This window comes from Thermobia domestica, chromosome 9 (assembly GCF_964235325.1).
Source record: "Thermobia domestica chromosome 9, izTheDome1.hap1.1, whole genome shotgun sequence".
Classification (NCBI taxonomy): domain Eukaryota; kingdom Metazoa; phylum Arthropoda; class Insecta; order Zygentoma; family Lepismatidae; genus Thermobia; species Thermobia domestica.
Genome location: NC_137462.1, coordinates 29,024,511 through 29,041,002, shown reverse-complemented (window position 1 = coordinate 29,041,002; position 16,492 = coordinate 29,024,511). Strand labels below are relative to the sequence as shown.

The 16,492-nt window shown below is 36.2% G+C and overlaps 1 protein-coding gene across 1 annotated transcript; it reads right to left on the bottom strand.

Moving 5' to 3' along the window:
- Positions 1-362: 362 nt before the first annotated feature.
- LOC145693942 (chymotrypsin inhibitor-like) lies at positions 363-12,786 on the bottom strand. The gene is made up of 2 exons (XM_081770100.1): positions 12,605-12,786; positions 363-940 (listed from the first exon to the last, which is right to left on the bottom strand). The coding sequence occupies exons 1-2, from the start codon at positions 12,672-12,674 to the stop codon at positions 771-773; spliced, it is 240 nt and encodes a 79-aa protein (XP_081626226.1). The 5' UTR covers positions 12,675-12,786; the 3' UTR covers positions 363-770.
- Positions 12,787-16,492: the final 3,706 nt, after the last annotated feature.

Genomic DNA, 16,492 nt, shown 5'->3' with positions numbered 1-16,492 from the left:
GTTACAGATCAATTGACGACATGAAAACAGCTTCTGAAATGGCTTTAAACCATACTTCCTTAACAGGCTTTCCAGAATGCCTTCTCAAATTGGAAATTCCGCTGGCAAAGATATATCGACGCAGGAGAACAATACTTTGAAGAATTTTAATGTCCAAACATTCTTATTATGATGTAAATAAATGTTTTTATTTTTCATAATTGTAGACCTGGTGACATTACTTTCCCCGAAGACCTTCTATTCTCTATTTAGAAGCATGGAGCTAGATTTCCAAGAACTCCAGAAATGAAGATAATACTGTCATAGACCATCTTCTTTACTCTTTTGAGTGAGTAGTCGTAGACTGTCATGAAAATTGTAGCATCAATTGGAGATGAAATTCATGGTCAGGAATCTCAAGATAGCACGTTTGACAAGGGTTTTGAAGTTTGGTAACATTTTTGTAAGTAACAGCCGGTACATGGTTTGCCAATGATGTGGTTACGGCTGTTGATAAGAAATAGCTCCGCTGTTTCTGAAAAGGGATACAGGAGTTAACGTTCGTTCAGTATAGATATTCTATTGTTTCAATTTTTTTTATTTATTTACATATCGAGTTTATAAGTAAGCAGATTTCCAAATCGACCGACCCATTGTTTACACACATTAGTTACATCATGAGTTATTTTTATTCGAAGATTTCACGTCTACCGATGTCTCCACAGGGTAGAGAGTATCGAAAACACAATTTAGTGGTCAAATATTTCGGAACAACACTGCCATTTGTGTGATTAGCACTGGTCTTGTGGTATACATTCTCCGCCTTCACTTGATCTACGTACGAGACCATCAACACAGAAGCATCCTCGAACGCACTGGAGAGTGCAGACATCTGAAGTGCCTTCACATGTTGGAGGACAAGCTGATCCACAGGTTCGGTATTCTTCGTTTTCTGGACATTCTGTAACGAGAAAAAAATAGAAACACATCAATAACCAATCTATCTTAAGTTATATATTCTTTGAGTTTAGTTTTTTTTTTTTTTTTAAATAAAGTTGATATATTTATTTCAGTATTGAATTTTAAACTAATTTAGACGCAAAACAATTATTACAGTACAGGACTAGAATAATTGGGAAAAGAATAAGTCAAAATACCAACAGTGTCATCTTAACAGCATTATGATCCCCTGGACAAATCAGTGGTGAAGCTCCTACGATTAATTTTACAAGTAATCATATGTGTAATTAATGCATACAGTGCCGGATCCAGGTTATGATCAAGGGAGGGGCTAAACCATAGTTTGCCGTTTTATCCACTGTAAAGCAGAATTGAAGCCCATCTTATCCAGTGTATACCTGCACTGAGAAAAATCTGTTCTCCGGACAGCGGTATATTGTACAAATATACTTTATCCTCTTGCTTACTATAGAAATCAGTACGGAGCATACGTTATCCGTATGCTACATAGGCAGTGCCCTTAGATGTTACATCATGCCGTTGCAGGAGGTCTGATATCTAACAGTTTTCGGTATATCACTTATGTTACCTTTTCTCAGCTATATGTTATATACGTCCATTTGTATGTGAGATCCTGACTGCCTATATTGTTTCATACGGAAAGTACGTACAGATGGAACGCTTATACAGAAAGTATTATAAAACATGCGTTTTCAGTTATACGTCTGCTGTACGTTAAGTCCAAAAACTACAGGAATTACTCATGTAACCTATCTTTTTAAGTACGTCACCTACATTTTTTTTTCTCAGTGTGAGCGTCAAGGGGAGGCTATAGTTCCAATTGGATCCGCCACTGAATAGATATGATTCTGTTCCTTGGGCTCCCTACGTTCGTAGAGCCTCCGGACAGGGAATCTCAGTTCCACGCATTAAGATGACCCTTCTACACTTCTGGTCACAAAAACTTAGACTGCCTTCCAGAGACTAAGTTCGAAAAAATTACACTAGATCATTACGAATTCCTTTAGGTCTGACTCCTTTTCCCCTGCATTTTTGTCACTGACAGGGGTCGAAATAGTATTATTACTTTCATGTACACTCATGTCCAAAATTATTGTCACATTTGATAACGAATTCGTCCAGTATTTCTTATAATGTTTGTATAATCGGCAAAGACATGCATGTGGCAAATTCCATGTCAAAAGAGCAGTAAATAAGAACAATAAAACGAAAATAAAACTTTCTTGTCCATTTAACAACATTTTGTTTTATTCATTCTAACTTTCTTATTTTTAATTCTTTTCCTATGAAATTTACCACAAATATACATTTTCCGATTATACACATAGTATCAGTATTGAAAATACTCTGCAAAATCATTATCAAATTATATTCTTACAAGAAAACATTTATAGATACGCGACAATCATTTTGGACATGACTGCACATACCGTAATTTTGCTGCCTATACGGTGTAGATCAAAATGTAGCCACCGTATAGGAAAATATTGTCATTTTGAAGTCGCAATTTTGATACATGGTTCATATCTTAAATCTAAAACGATTTAAAAGAGAGAGATAGAACTGTCACTGTAACTACAAATAATCTTTAATAATTATCCGTCAGTTTTTCGTATTTTGTTACTATTTTGACTGGCAATTCAAATGTTTCCACAACTTGTCCTTGTTCGCCAATCTTCCTTGAATCCAAAACCGAGCGTATTTATCAAAATCCAACTAAAATCGGCAGGCAACAACAAGGAAAAATATTTGAAAACATTCTGCTGATTTCTGGTAGCATGTAACTTATCTTGTCCATCTTTTATATAGGAGATAGACAGAGGAACCATTCATTGTTTTCCTAAGTTGAGTTGAAGATCACAAGAAGCAAAGTAAAGAAGAAAAAAACGTATTTACTTCCAATGTATATTACAAATTTCATGATTCAATAAAATTACTTTGTGGTCAAATATAATAGAGCTGAAACTAAACCAAAATTGAAGCGCCAATATGTATTTTTTTGAACGATGTACTATATTTTTTAATCTGTAAATTGGAACATATTTGACATTTTTTTAGACTGATAAACAGCAAATTCTGAACAGTTAGTTATAAAAGAAAAACTTCTTCTAATAATTTTCCAGGAGGTAATGTACCTAAAATGGAAGCCACATTTCCTCGCTGAACTGCTATGCTGATACGTTGTATCAGAAAAGTAGTAGCCCGCTTGTCACCATCAAGGTGTGCTATACGTTGGCCTACTTCTTTGATGAAATTGAGCCCTTCGAGGCCCCAATATTTGAGAGGTCGAATTACATGTAAATTTATAATTAGTACTGGAATTAAACATGTTAATTACGCTTATTTCCCGTGTTATAGATGTGGCAAATCTTTAAAGTGAAGAATCTATATTTTTAATATTCTAATGTTCATAATCATTACAAATAATGAATTAGGTGTATACTGTGTGCAGATGACATAGCGCTTGTTGCGGAATGTGAAGAGAAAAAATCAATAAGATGTTAGGAAAATTGAGGAAGGGCTGTGAAGAATATGTGATGAAAATAAATGTTAGAAGGACAAAAGTCATTGTGATTGGAACGAAGAGGTCAGTGCCAAATATAGAAGTAGGAGGAGAGAAAATAGAAGATGTGACTAGTTTTCGATACCTGAGTAGTAGTATTAGTAATGGTATGAAATGTGAACGTGAAATATAAGCAAGGATAGGAATAGCGAAAGAAGCCTTTAAGAAGGAAGAAAATACTGTTTTGTGAGACCTCGAATAAAGAGTTGAGAAAAAGACTCATAAAGTATTGTAATGTGGAGCATTGTACTGTATGAGTCAGAAACAGGACATTACCCCAAAATGATGAAAAACGAGTGGAAGCTTTCGAAATGTGGGTGTGGATAAGAATGGAGAGAATTACCTGAGTCGAGCGGAAAACGAATGAGAGGGTGTTAGAAATGATGGGGGCAAAAAGAAGAATTTTATACATTATTAAGAAGAGGAAGATAAGTTGATTGGGACATTGGCTAAGAAGGAATTGTATCATGAAGGACGTGCTAGAGGGCATGGTGGCAGGAAAGAGAGGGAGGTGACGAAGGAGACTACAATTAATAGACATCAAAATAGAAAAATTATACATGAAGACGAAGAGGTTAACGGAAGACCGTGGAGTATGGAAGCGTGTAAGTTGCGGGAAATGAACTGCCACTAATGGCAGAATACCTATGATGATGATGATGATGATGATGATGATGATAACAATATCTTGTTTAAGATAAAACATGAAAACCCCTTTCGTGAACACCGCTGTTTAAAGAAGCTATTTAAAGCTAAACTTGGTACCATTCTTGCTTTTGTCAGAAGTGCAGTTTTTAAATGCTAGCATTATACTAAGTTTTCATATTATTAACTCTTACAGGTGCTAAATTAATAGCATCCCGGCCACTGGAATGAGAAGTTGAATACGATTGTTTTAAATGCATACTTTCTAAATAGCAGTAGCTTTGATTAAACGCGACTCAAAGTTCCTGAAATTGATTGTAGCTTATAAAAAAGTGATACAGAGGAAGTTTATGGGGTATCGTGCTCAATGCCGTGCCGTGGAAAATCAGCGCCCAGGGCGAGAGTATACGACACACGGTGGCCCCTTTCTTCCCGTATGTATGAGTGAGGTGGCCAGACCAGCCGCGCATCGCCACCATGGCTGGCGCAAAGCGTAAGAAAAGTTTCAAAAATAAACCCTGCTTTTCCTTGAATTTGAGTACTTTTTATTACTTTTTCCTTCCATTTTATATATATCCTTTGTTTTTTCCTCCCGAATTTTGCGCCCCCCTTACTTCGGCGCACGGGGCCATCGTCCCGCTCGCTCCTTCCACGGCACGGTACTGATCGTCCTGCGTTCTCTGCTACACACGTACTGCACGTTCTGGAATGAGATACAGTGAAACCTGTCTATGTTGGCCACCATCGGTTCCATCGAAAAGCGGCCAACTTAGATAGGTGGCCAACTTACAGTGTGATTTGTGTATTTTTAGAATAGGATTTCTAGTATTACTTGATTGTACATTTTAATAAGCAGTGGCACGACAGCTACTTATAAATAATGTATATAGAGTAATCATAAAAATATACAGTACTAGAAAATATTACTATAATATGTTTAAAATATGTGTATACCTTTCTCTTCCTGAAAACTAGTCTGGTACATTGGATTATTCGGATTGAAAACACAATAACACAAACAACCATGAAATAGAAGCGCATGTACGGTTTATTGAAATTGATATTATAACACACTGAGTTATTGAGATTGAAAACAAGAAAAGCTGTTCTAAATTGAGAAATCCATATGCAATTTATATGACTTCTTTTCAGTTGTTACTGAATTGTGGTTCATTCTAGACTATTTCTTTTATTCTTTTTGGCAGATATGCACATTCTAATATTGTAGTTAACTACCTCTTGTTAATGAGCTAGAAGTGTTTTCCTCGGAGCAAAAGATGTTTTGAGAAAACCTTGAGGGAATTCATATCTCAAAAACTCCGCTATCTTTTGACAAGCCGACAGGTGCCAATAGTTGACAAATTGAGAGGTTAGTTTTTAACCTTGAGAATTTTCCAAAATTACTAAAGCTCCCCACTGATGGGAGGAGCTAATATAGCTAATGGTTTTACCAAAACAGACAGGGTAATGAATTCCTGTACGTGCTTTTTCTTATTCACATCTTCCATTGACCTCCAGGAACAAATCGTGCGAATATATGCTTCTTTGTGTCCAGTCACAAATACAGAACATTTGTCTCTCATGTGGGAATACGAAAGAGTTAAGAAAAATAACAAAACGGTATTTTGCGTGGCCAAGATACGCAGGTAAATTTATCATTATCATCATAGGATAAACATTGCTTCAGTGTGACCAACTTCCAAGATAGACAGGTGGCCAACTTATAGAGTAGTAAGTAACGAATGTCTTATGGGAAAATGCAGATTCAAGACGAACTAGCCCAAGATAAGCAGGTGGCCAACTTAGAGAGGTGGCCAAGTTGACAGGTTTCACTGTAACAAGATGGGGTGTGAGGCACACGAGTGCCAATCCTGGCGGGGCGAGGAGGCATGGGACCTCGACGTTTCTTGTGCCTCCAAATTAAAATCCAAATTGGTGTCTTGTTAGACGAATGTGGTAATAAAATTAATCCCTGAACGGGTCAATCAAGAGTTATACAGAAGTCGGCGTTGCTGGTGACACATTTCCTTTGCACTCATTTATAAGGTTAATAAGTACGATCTGTACAATATAAGCTTTCAGGCACAACGGATCGATCCTCCTAGTCTCCATCCTGATTGCGCTGCTGCCGCACCAATATCTTTGCGTTTAGAATGTAAGTTCGGTTAATAAATTAACGACGAAAAATTATCGTCCTTTTAACACTTTTCTCTATTTTCAATAATAATGAAATATGATTTTTTTCCATTTGTCCCTTAACAACGACTACACTGTGCGCCGTTAAAATAATAATAATAATAAAAAAATAAGAGACTTCAAACTTTCGATTCTTATTTCTTTTGTTCTATGAGCTGTTACTCTGACATTCTCAATTGTATTCATATTTAACTTATCAACTATCTCTAACCGCGTAGTTTACTCAGTGTGATACATTTACATTATATTTTCTTTATGTTGCATATATTAAATGCGATGACTGTTTTTCACTACTAGTGGTAAATATACAATATACGATACTCAGGACCGGATTTCCCAATAGGCCCGGTAGACCCGGGCCTATGGACGCAAGCTTCCAGGGGGCGCACGGCCGAGAGAAAAAATTAAAAAATATCTAGAAATGAAAATAAATAGCCATAACTTAACATATTTTTTGAATTGATTTTAAAAATCAGGCTAATAAAGCATTCTGATTTTGAAGTTCATTGGAACAAATAATTGTTGGTAAAGTTAAACTATTTTTCAACATTATGCATCAACTTCGTGCATTACTTTAAAAAACAGTTTTTGTGTCACGTTATCAAAATACTTGATGTAAGCTGTGTTTCTGAGAAAAACTATTTTATAATGTATTACAGAGTTTTTTTTTAAATGTATTTGCCCAAATGGCTAAATTGAACAAAACCAAAGTTATTCACCAATCTTTTGTTAATACATTAACGGTATTTTGTTAAGCCCAGAACCAAGTAAATTCCTCAAAAAACTTGCAATGATAAAATTGCATCGTGGAGTGGTGTTTAAGCAATTAACATATAATTTTTTAATAAACGTTTTTAGGAAAGTAACTTTAACCAGACCAGGGGGCGGAAAAATTATTGGGCCTAGGGGCGCCAAAATGCTAAATCCGGCCCTGACGATACTTCCACGTGCAATACGGTAACTGTAATGTTTTTGATCGATTCTTGCGAGATTAATAATTTCCAGCGCTGGTAAACAGACTGCAACCAGGGTCGGATTAAAGGGGGGCTTATTGAGGATTCTACTCTGATCAAAATCTTAACTAGCTATCTAAAAATAATAATAAAGATAAAATTATCATCATAAAATAAAATATGACTAAAAATATGAAATATGTTCCCTTAATTTTCCTACTGAACGTTCACAGAAAAGTATTAGGCGAAGTCAACAGGTTTTTATTATTATTATTTTTTTTTAGCCTTGGGCCTTCAGATTGATTAATCCGGTCCTGACTGCAACAACTTGCATACATGTAGAGTGTGTAATAGGAATAGACTGTCTAATTAAATAATTGTATGTTTTCATTAAATATATACGCCATGTAGAGAACAATCATCAGAAATAATAATAAAAAAAGAAAGGTTAAGAACGCAACTTTTGAAATACCCCCCATTTCTGTTCTAGTAAGTTGGAAGCACTGAACGTTACACGATTTTCATCTGTTTTATTTGTGGTTAGTAGTCATGCAGCCCCGAATAGCGCATAAGTTTTACGGAGTTTGCGAATAATTTCTCCACAACATTCACCATATTTGTAATGTTTTCACTATGACAAGACACTGTTTTGTTGTGAAGAGCTCCATTCCTATCCGTATAGAAAAAGATGACGATCATGCGTTCTTTGGCGCTTCGTGACTACTAACCACAAAGATAATAATACATGAAAATCGTATTACTGTCAGTGCTACCAACTTACTATAGTACTCGCGCCGAGTCGTGAAGCTTGACCTAGATCTACCGATTTCACCAGCCAATAGAACACGAGGGTATGTTCCAGTCGTCAACCCCCACCCATCAAATTTTGTCAGTGTCTTCTCTCGCGCTACACGGAAAACATCTCCCGAGAGTACAGTGTTGTCGGATTGGCGTCAAGTTCCGTTTTGTTAATTCTTTTTAGTTGCGTTATATTTTCGTTATTACTATTTGTGCTATTGTTACCATTTTAGAATAGTTGTTACAGTAGTTAATGTTGTACAGTGTTATTATTGGTAATTTTTAAATGCCTTTTTTATATACTCGTTTACTATGTCTTCAAAGTTTGGCAACATTGTTGGTGAATTTCAGCTGTTCGGCGTTTCTCCAAGTGTGCGCTCGGGAAGCGGCTCCACGAATTGTACCGAAGTTTTCCGATGTGTTGGAGCTCAAGCAAAATATTTCTATGATTGGTTTAGAGCCCAAGCTTCACGACTCGGCGCGAGTACTATAGAACTGAAATGGTCAGCATTTCAAAAGTTGTTTTTTTCGTGGGCCATCCTTTACAAGTGACGAGTAGCCTAAGTTTGTAGATGATATAAGAAAACGAATATGAAAGTCTACAAAAAAAAAGAAAAAAAGTTAAAAATTATTTAATTAAGACTTGTTTTCGTAAATAAACACTAGTTTCAGCTTGGGTTTGAGTCTTGTCCGCGTAAATTTTATTTTATTTAATTATTATTATTATTATTATTTTTAAATGCATGCATGTACGAGTGTGAGAATATTATAAAACATGTTAAGCCTGTGCAATATACAGTTAGAATGTCTTTATTATCTAAACCGGTTCCTGGTATTGAAGGAAATCACATCGGGAAGTAATTGAACTTTTATCGCTACCAACTAAGAAAAGAAACCTTCGTGGAGCTTCAGAAAGTTTTATACAAGAACTCACTAAAATGTCCGTTCCTAGCTCGGGGACAACAGTTTTATGGGAAATGTTTGAATCCCCTTCTCTCTTAGAATATTTATTTCAATAAAAGTCTAATAATGAAAATGCAGATGGTATTCTACTTTTGACATAAATATTGAAATACTCTACCCCTACAGAACACGCCTGTAATCATATTGATATGATTAAAAAAAAAAACTAAGGTTGAAGTGGGTACTAACCATCTTACGAAAGTCATTTGAAATGGATCAGACGTTCTCTCATCCCAAAAACTATGAACTTTGGCAGAAATCTCAGTCATTTGTAACATTTTATTTTCCACTTTCTCTTTCTGCAGGATGAGGATGAACTTGGACCTCAACGACGTTAGGAGCATCACTGTTCATTTCAGCAACCCAGAAAATTATGGTTTACACACCAATATCAGTTGTTCTACATTATTTTTGCGTATCACTCCTTTCAACTCCCACCCACACTATTTTTCCCAGAATGAACATCATTTGTCTACCATGTTTCGTTAAAATTGCTCCAGACGTATAGGAATTACACTGGAATATACGTACATTCATACACATATGCCTACATCCATTATATATATATATATATATATATATATATATATATATATATATATATATATATATATATATATATATATATATATATATATATATATATATATATATATCCCTTGGCGTTGCCCCTGTATATTTCCAATCCAGCTGATATGCTATGCTCGTACACCTGAACTTGGGACTAAATGTCATCGCGATTGTAACCTAATAGCTTGACGAACTGCAAACTATGGATTTTAGTACACTAATCTCAGACATTTCAGACATTTTTCACCCCTTGTCATCTCCATGCCGATGCGGTGAGAACTCGGACTTTAACGCTGTCAGGAGTATAATTATTATTCTCAGCGACATCAAGAACTGGATTCGACATTAACCCATTAGTGCATATGATCCGAAAAATCGGATGTTGTGTTAATTACGTTTTAATTCATTATATCCTCACATCCAGAACTTTTGCGATATTGAAATATCAATAAGGTTTCAAGTACATGACTGTTAACGAAATGTCAATTCGTTGTGAATAACTAAAACCGTTAACCAAAGTAACCAAGTGTTACGGTTGTATGAAGAATAAAATATTATTTATTATAAAAACATTGGTGAAATATAGGCCTATTAGTCAAATATTTCCCGTGTATATGATATTTTTCATGGCGCTTGCCACACACTATAATCGAAAATTTCAAGTAGAATCCGCTACAGTCGTTTAAAGTGCTCTAAACATACCCCAAAACAATAAATTGTACGCAAATATTACCTCTAGGAAACTTCATGCACTAATGGGTTCATATTGGTCGTTTTCCATTATTTCTACATGTCAACCGCTTTGCACCGCCCTAGGAATGCAAATGAAGATTTTTAGACTTAAATACTATAGGAAGCGTCACCAAACAATTTTAGAACCCTGAAATCTATGGATTGGATTTGATACTAATATCGGTATTAATGGGGACTGAACGTGAATTTAAGTGGCATCTTGAGTGTCACCAATCATTTCTGCGACGCCGAAAACTATGAACTCCATACTAATATCATTTGCTATCATGTGGTCGTTTTCTATCATTTGATATGTTATCCGCTTCCATTTTCCTATGTTTGCTAAGGGATCTTACCCCTCCTGAAGGCTGAACTTAAAGGTAATCGGAACTGTCACCAATCAACTTAGGGACCCCGAAAACTATGGATTCGACATTAATATCGGTCCTTCTTTTTTATTGTTATTATCATTTCTATGGTTGCCAATCCCACTCACCCTAGGAGTGCTAAGGGGTTCTTGCACTTACTGAGGGCTGAACCTGACAAACGGTATCAGGACTGCCACCAATTAACTTAGTGAAGCTGCAAACAAATTATTCGACACCCGTTCTTCGCATGGAAAAAATAGGTTTATAGAAAATGTTTGAACCCCCTTCCCCTTAAAATATTTATTCAATAAGAGTGTCAAATGATAAAAATACAGAAAATAGTCTATTTTTGGCATAAATATTGAAATACCCTAAATCAGTTTTATTCAACTTTTTTTTTCCTCGCGTACCCCTAGACACAGTTCGCCATCCAATGGTGTACCCCTGAAGCTGTTGAAAAGAAATTAAATCGAAATTAACTTATTAAACTTAATACACACGTTCTGTTGATTAAAAAAGGGGTCAAATAGAGACCCAACAAAGGAAAATCAGTGTGCCAATGAAAAGACTATTTACAGGGTGATAAAGTGCACAGCCGTAAAAATAACATGGGAAATTTTAAAACATATGGGATATATCCAGTTCTACTGAGGGGGATTCTCCCATCATCCTCCCTGATAATTCGCACACTGAGGACAATGCTAAAAATCCAAAAACTAAAAGTAACTTTAGAACTAATGTGTTTTAATGAGATGACTGAGTTTGTTTACGGGACGCCAATTCCTCTATTCTTAGTCGAATCTTCGAGAGTGCGAGAATCAGAGCTGATTCTGAATTCAAGGAATTCCTGTGCTTTGTTTTTATTGATGTTACCGCAAAGAAACCCTGTTCACACAAATATGTTGATGGAAATGGAAGAAATTGTGAAATAGCACTGTGACTAATTTCATTGTACCCTTTTCGAGCATAAATACAAAATTCACAAATTGACAAGTTATCGAATTTATTTTTGCAGTGAACTGTCAACAGACATTTCCAGTAGAACCCCAGAAGTAGCATTACGTACCCCCAGAAACATCTTCGCGTACCCCCGGTTGAATAGCACTATCCTAAATGAATAAAAAAAAAAACAAACAAACAAAGAAAAAAAAAGCAAACAGCTTGAAGTGGTTACTAACTAATTTCCCACAAGTCAGATGTTTTTCCGACTAGAATACTATGAATTCGACACAAATTTGAGTCATTTTTGGCATTTTAGTTTTCACCTAGCTCCCTCTCTGCCGGTGGGGATGAACTTGGATTTCTACGACAATGAGATCACTGTTCATTTCAGCGACCTCGAAAATTATGGATTGTACACTAATATCAGCCGTTTTGCATTGTTGTTACATGACACTCAGCCTTTCCGCTTGGAGAAATACATAGAATTAAATCACGTAGCACGGACTTGTCGAGCGCTTCGAATGCATTTGATATGTTTTCAGACTCAAACCTCCATTAATGATGGAATGGCCGAATCTGTCTTTCGATGTGTGGTGTGCGCAGTATTTCTTCCAGACATGTTTTCGAGTGGCACTGCTTCCCGGAGATCTGAGAGTGCCCCCCGGAGGAGACTAAAATAATACGTCTATAATATAATAATAAATCATACCGAAACCGTGGGAAAGTGTGTCCCTCCGAATAACAAGTACGCCTGAACATTTTTCTGAAAGAAACAGTGGGCGTGAGCGACATACAATCCCGTTTCGTCATTTCATATGATTTCCCTCTGGTGGCTCAACGGAGGTAAAAAAAAAAAAAAAAGTATATTTATAATTTACACAGAAATATTTAATTAAAATTAAAATGTAACATACCTTCTTCACTTCTCACTGATATTATTACAACAAAAAACAAAATTTGAAGACTGGTAATCCAATGCTTCATCTTGTTTGAGCGACAGAAGAAATCTACTTATAGAGAGTATGAAGGAGTAAAAGAATCGTTGTGTTGTGTGTGACTGTACGGAATAGTTTTCTCCCACTGAATAACGGGAATATCGAGAATCCGAAGTATTTCAAGGTAACTCAGTGATAATTCAGCTGCGATAGGACACAGACAAAAGATACAACACGTCAACAGTTCACTTCCTTTTCAATTCTCAAATGTAATTTTTCATACCTATCTGATTCACATATGACACACACACAACAGTACAACAGAATTTATCATTGTATTCTGTTGATGTTTCATTATTTCCTGGCAGTAAAATTAAGGAAGTTACGTCATAAATCACTTTTTAAAAAAATGTATAGAAATTAGCATGTGGAGTGTTTGGTATCTCTGAAGTAAACAACCCGATACTGTTCTTTTATTTTCGTGTTACAAGCAGGTCGCGCGTGCGTCCGATAATTAGCTATCTGTATGGGTATCTTTACTCTCTCTCTTTAAAAAAATCTTTTAAAATACAGACAAATACATACATACATACACATAGACACATTTTATATTTGCTTTACTGTGGGGGAACCATCGTTCAAAGCAATGCATTCCTGGAACCCGTAGAAATAATGGTCTTAGAACAAAAAGTCATTTTTATTTCGATCCTCTCATCGCGCTGATTACAAATATCAATGTGAGTTCTTCTGTCTTAAAAAGTAAACATAAGTTATTAAGTAATGATCTGAAAGAATTAGGAACTACCATTTCACCATCAGAGGAGATAATCTCAATATATGGGAGTTTAAAAGCACAAGGGAATCAAGTAAAATTACCAAAGTTGTGAGGAAAAGAAACATAAAGTTTGTATGATGCGCTTACTCTAAAATTATCAAAGTTTTGGGGAAAAGAGACATAGAATTCGTTTGTATGATACGTTTACCGTAAAATTACCAAGGTTGTGAGGAAAAGAAACATAAAGTTTGTATGATGCGCTTATCCTAAAATTATCAAAGTTGTGAGAAAAAGAGACATAAAGTTCGTTTGTATGATACACTTACACCAAAATTATCGAAGTTGTGAGGAAAAGAAACATAAAGCTTGTATGATGCGCTTACCCTAAAATTATCAAAGTTGTGAGAAAAAGAGATATACCGCCTTATGCAGAGTCGTTTTGACGTATGACTAGTGTCATACTAAAGGCATGACTACTGCAGGAAGCATACAGGATCCATTATGAAAGTAATGCGCATGATGTTATTGAGATGGACATTTCATGGCAGCACGGCAAAACCGATCGGGCAATGCGGTGGGGAGTCTGCCCTTCCAACGCAACCAGTCGCCAGTTCGCTCCGAGCAGTGTGATCGGAAAGACGTGCCTCCGTTTTGAAGTGTTGTTCTCGACTTTGTAACACGGCGCATCAATGCCCCCAGTCACACGTCCTTTATCGTTACCAATCTCCTGGCCCGAAGCAACAACCCGGTTTTCTCCCATCCCCCTTACGGTCTCGACTTAGCTCCGTGCGATCTTTTTGTTTCCCCGACTGAAGAGAGAGCTGACTGGAAATCATTAGAAGACTGTGGAAAACATCCAAAAGCATGTTACAACGTTCCTGAGAGACCTTAAAGGTGAAACATGTTTAAAATAACGAGAAATGGATTTGAATTCATTGTGCACCAACGCACCATATACAGAAAAGGATATTAATAACATGCAGCACTAATAGAATGTGTGCGGAAAACATACATGAGCTTAAACTGTGTGTTAAGTTTTAGTATTCACCATACGTCACGCCTTAATAGAAACTGTGTATTAATATTTAGAAAGAATCTTGTATTAATCACTAGTAGGAACAAATACACATTTTCTTATTGCCTAAGATCACTTATGTCGAGCAATGTCATACTTCAGCTAATTATCAAATAAGTACAGGAAATTGTGCGAAGATTAGTTGGTTTCTCCGTGATAAACATACATGTATTGATTTATAGTTTGTTAAATTTTAATTAGAAATGAATTTTAAACATTTTATATTTATTTCAATGTTTAAAATAACTATTAACTATATTTTTAACGCAGTCAGTTGATTCACACGGCCACAGTGCCTGACATTAGTTACTGCTTTGGGAGATACCAGACCCAAGGACGTCTCCATATGGAAGAAGATATCAAAAAATATAATGGTTATGAATAGGATCCGGATTTATACGTACTTAAAAAACGTGAAATGCAATAAAATTGTAAAATATTCATTAAAAATAAAATAATATGTACTTAAGAAACACGAGTATATTCATATGTTTATATATACGTATGTGTGCAAAATAATCTTCCAGAGTACATTACCGGTTTATTTATAAAATATTCTATAATAACTCAATATATATATATATATATATATATATATATATATATATATATATATATATATATATATATATATCAATAAAATGTTAGAAAACCTGAGGATGGGCTTTGAAGAATATGGGATGAAACTAATGTTAGAAAGACAAAAGCCATGGTGATTGGAACGAAGAGGTCTGTGTCAAATATAAAAGTGGGAGGGGAGGAAATAGAACAAGTGAATAGTTTTCGATATCTGGGTAGTTTTCTTAGTAATGACATGAAGTGCGAACGTGAAATAAAAGCAAGGATAGGAATGGCGAAAGAAGTCTTTAGAAGGAAGAAAGGTCTGTTTTGTGGGAACTTGAATAGAGAGTTGAGAAAAAGACTCATAAAATGCTTTGTGTGGAGTGTTGTACTGTATGGGGCGGAAACGTGGACATTACGTAAAAGTGATGAAAAACGACTGGAAGCCTTCGAAATGTAGGTGTGGAGAAGAATGGAAAGAATTAGTTGGGTCGGGCGGAAAACGAATGAGTGGGTGTTAGAAATGGTGCGGGAGAAAAGAACACTTCTAGATATTGTTAAGACGAGGAAGAGAGACTGGTTGGGACATTGCCTAAGAAGAAATTGTATCATGAGGGACGTCATAGAAGGTATGGTGGCGGAAAAGAGAAGCAGAGGGCGAAGGAGACTACAATTAATGGATGATATAAAAACAGAAAGATCATACGTGAAGACTAAGAGATTAGCGGAGGACCGTGGAGCATGGAAACTTGTCAGCTGCTGCAAGTGACCTGCCAGTAAGGTCAAAATACCTACGATGATGATGACTATAATAACAGTTTTTACAGAAAGTACTTTCTCTAATTTGCAAGGTGGAAATTAGGTAGTCCTTGAACGTGCGGTCGCGGATAGGATCTCTACAGAGCCCCGAACAATCTAAGCAGAGTGGCGTAGGAAATCCCAATGCTCTGAAGCAAGCAGTGAGGGGGATAAAATTCACAGAGCCCCAAAGCAGGCTAAGCAACTGAGATAGAGATTCCAACAGAACCCGAAGCAGGCTAACCCAGTAGGAAAGGAATAGCCAAGAGTCCTGAAGCAGACTAGAGGCTTTGGGGTTAGGTTATCCTAATGCTCCGAAGCAAGCCGTAGGAGGAACACCAGAGAACTGGTACCGTACTGGTTTGCTGGGTATTATTAAATTTATAGGTGTTTACAGCGGCGGTGGCCCTGCTGCTGTCCTGTCATCGTGTACTTTGTACGAGGTACCAGTAGTTTATTGTCTAGTGCTCGTGGTGTGTAAAATAATTATGCGGTGATGTTTACAAACAAGAGTATATGGTATTGTTTGTATACAGAAGCGCGTGGTCCATTACAATATACACAAATTAAATCTTGTTCTAAACGGCGTGACAAACATCTTGACATTTGAAGGCAGCGCTCCAAGTTCCCTTTAAATGCTGGTAGCAAATGAGAGGCC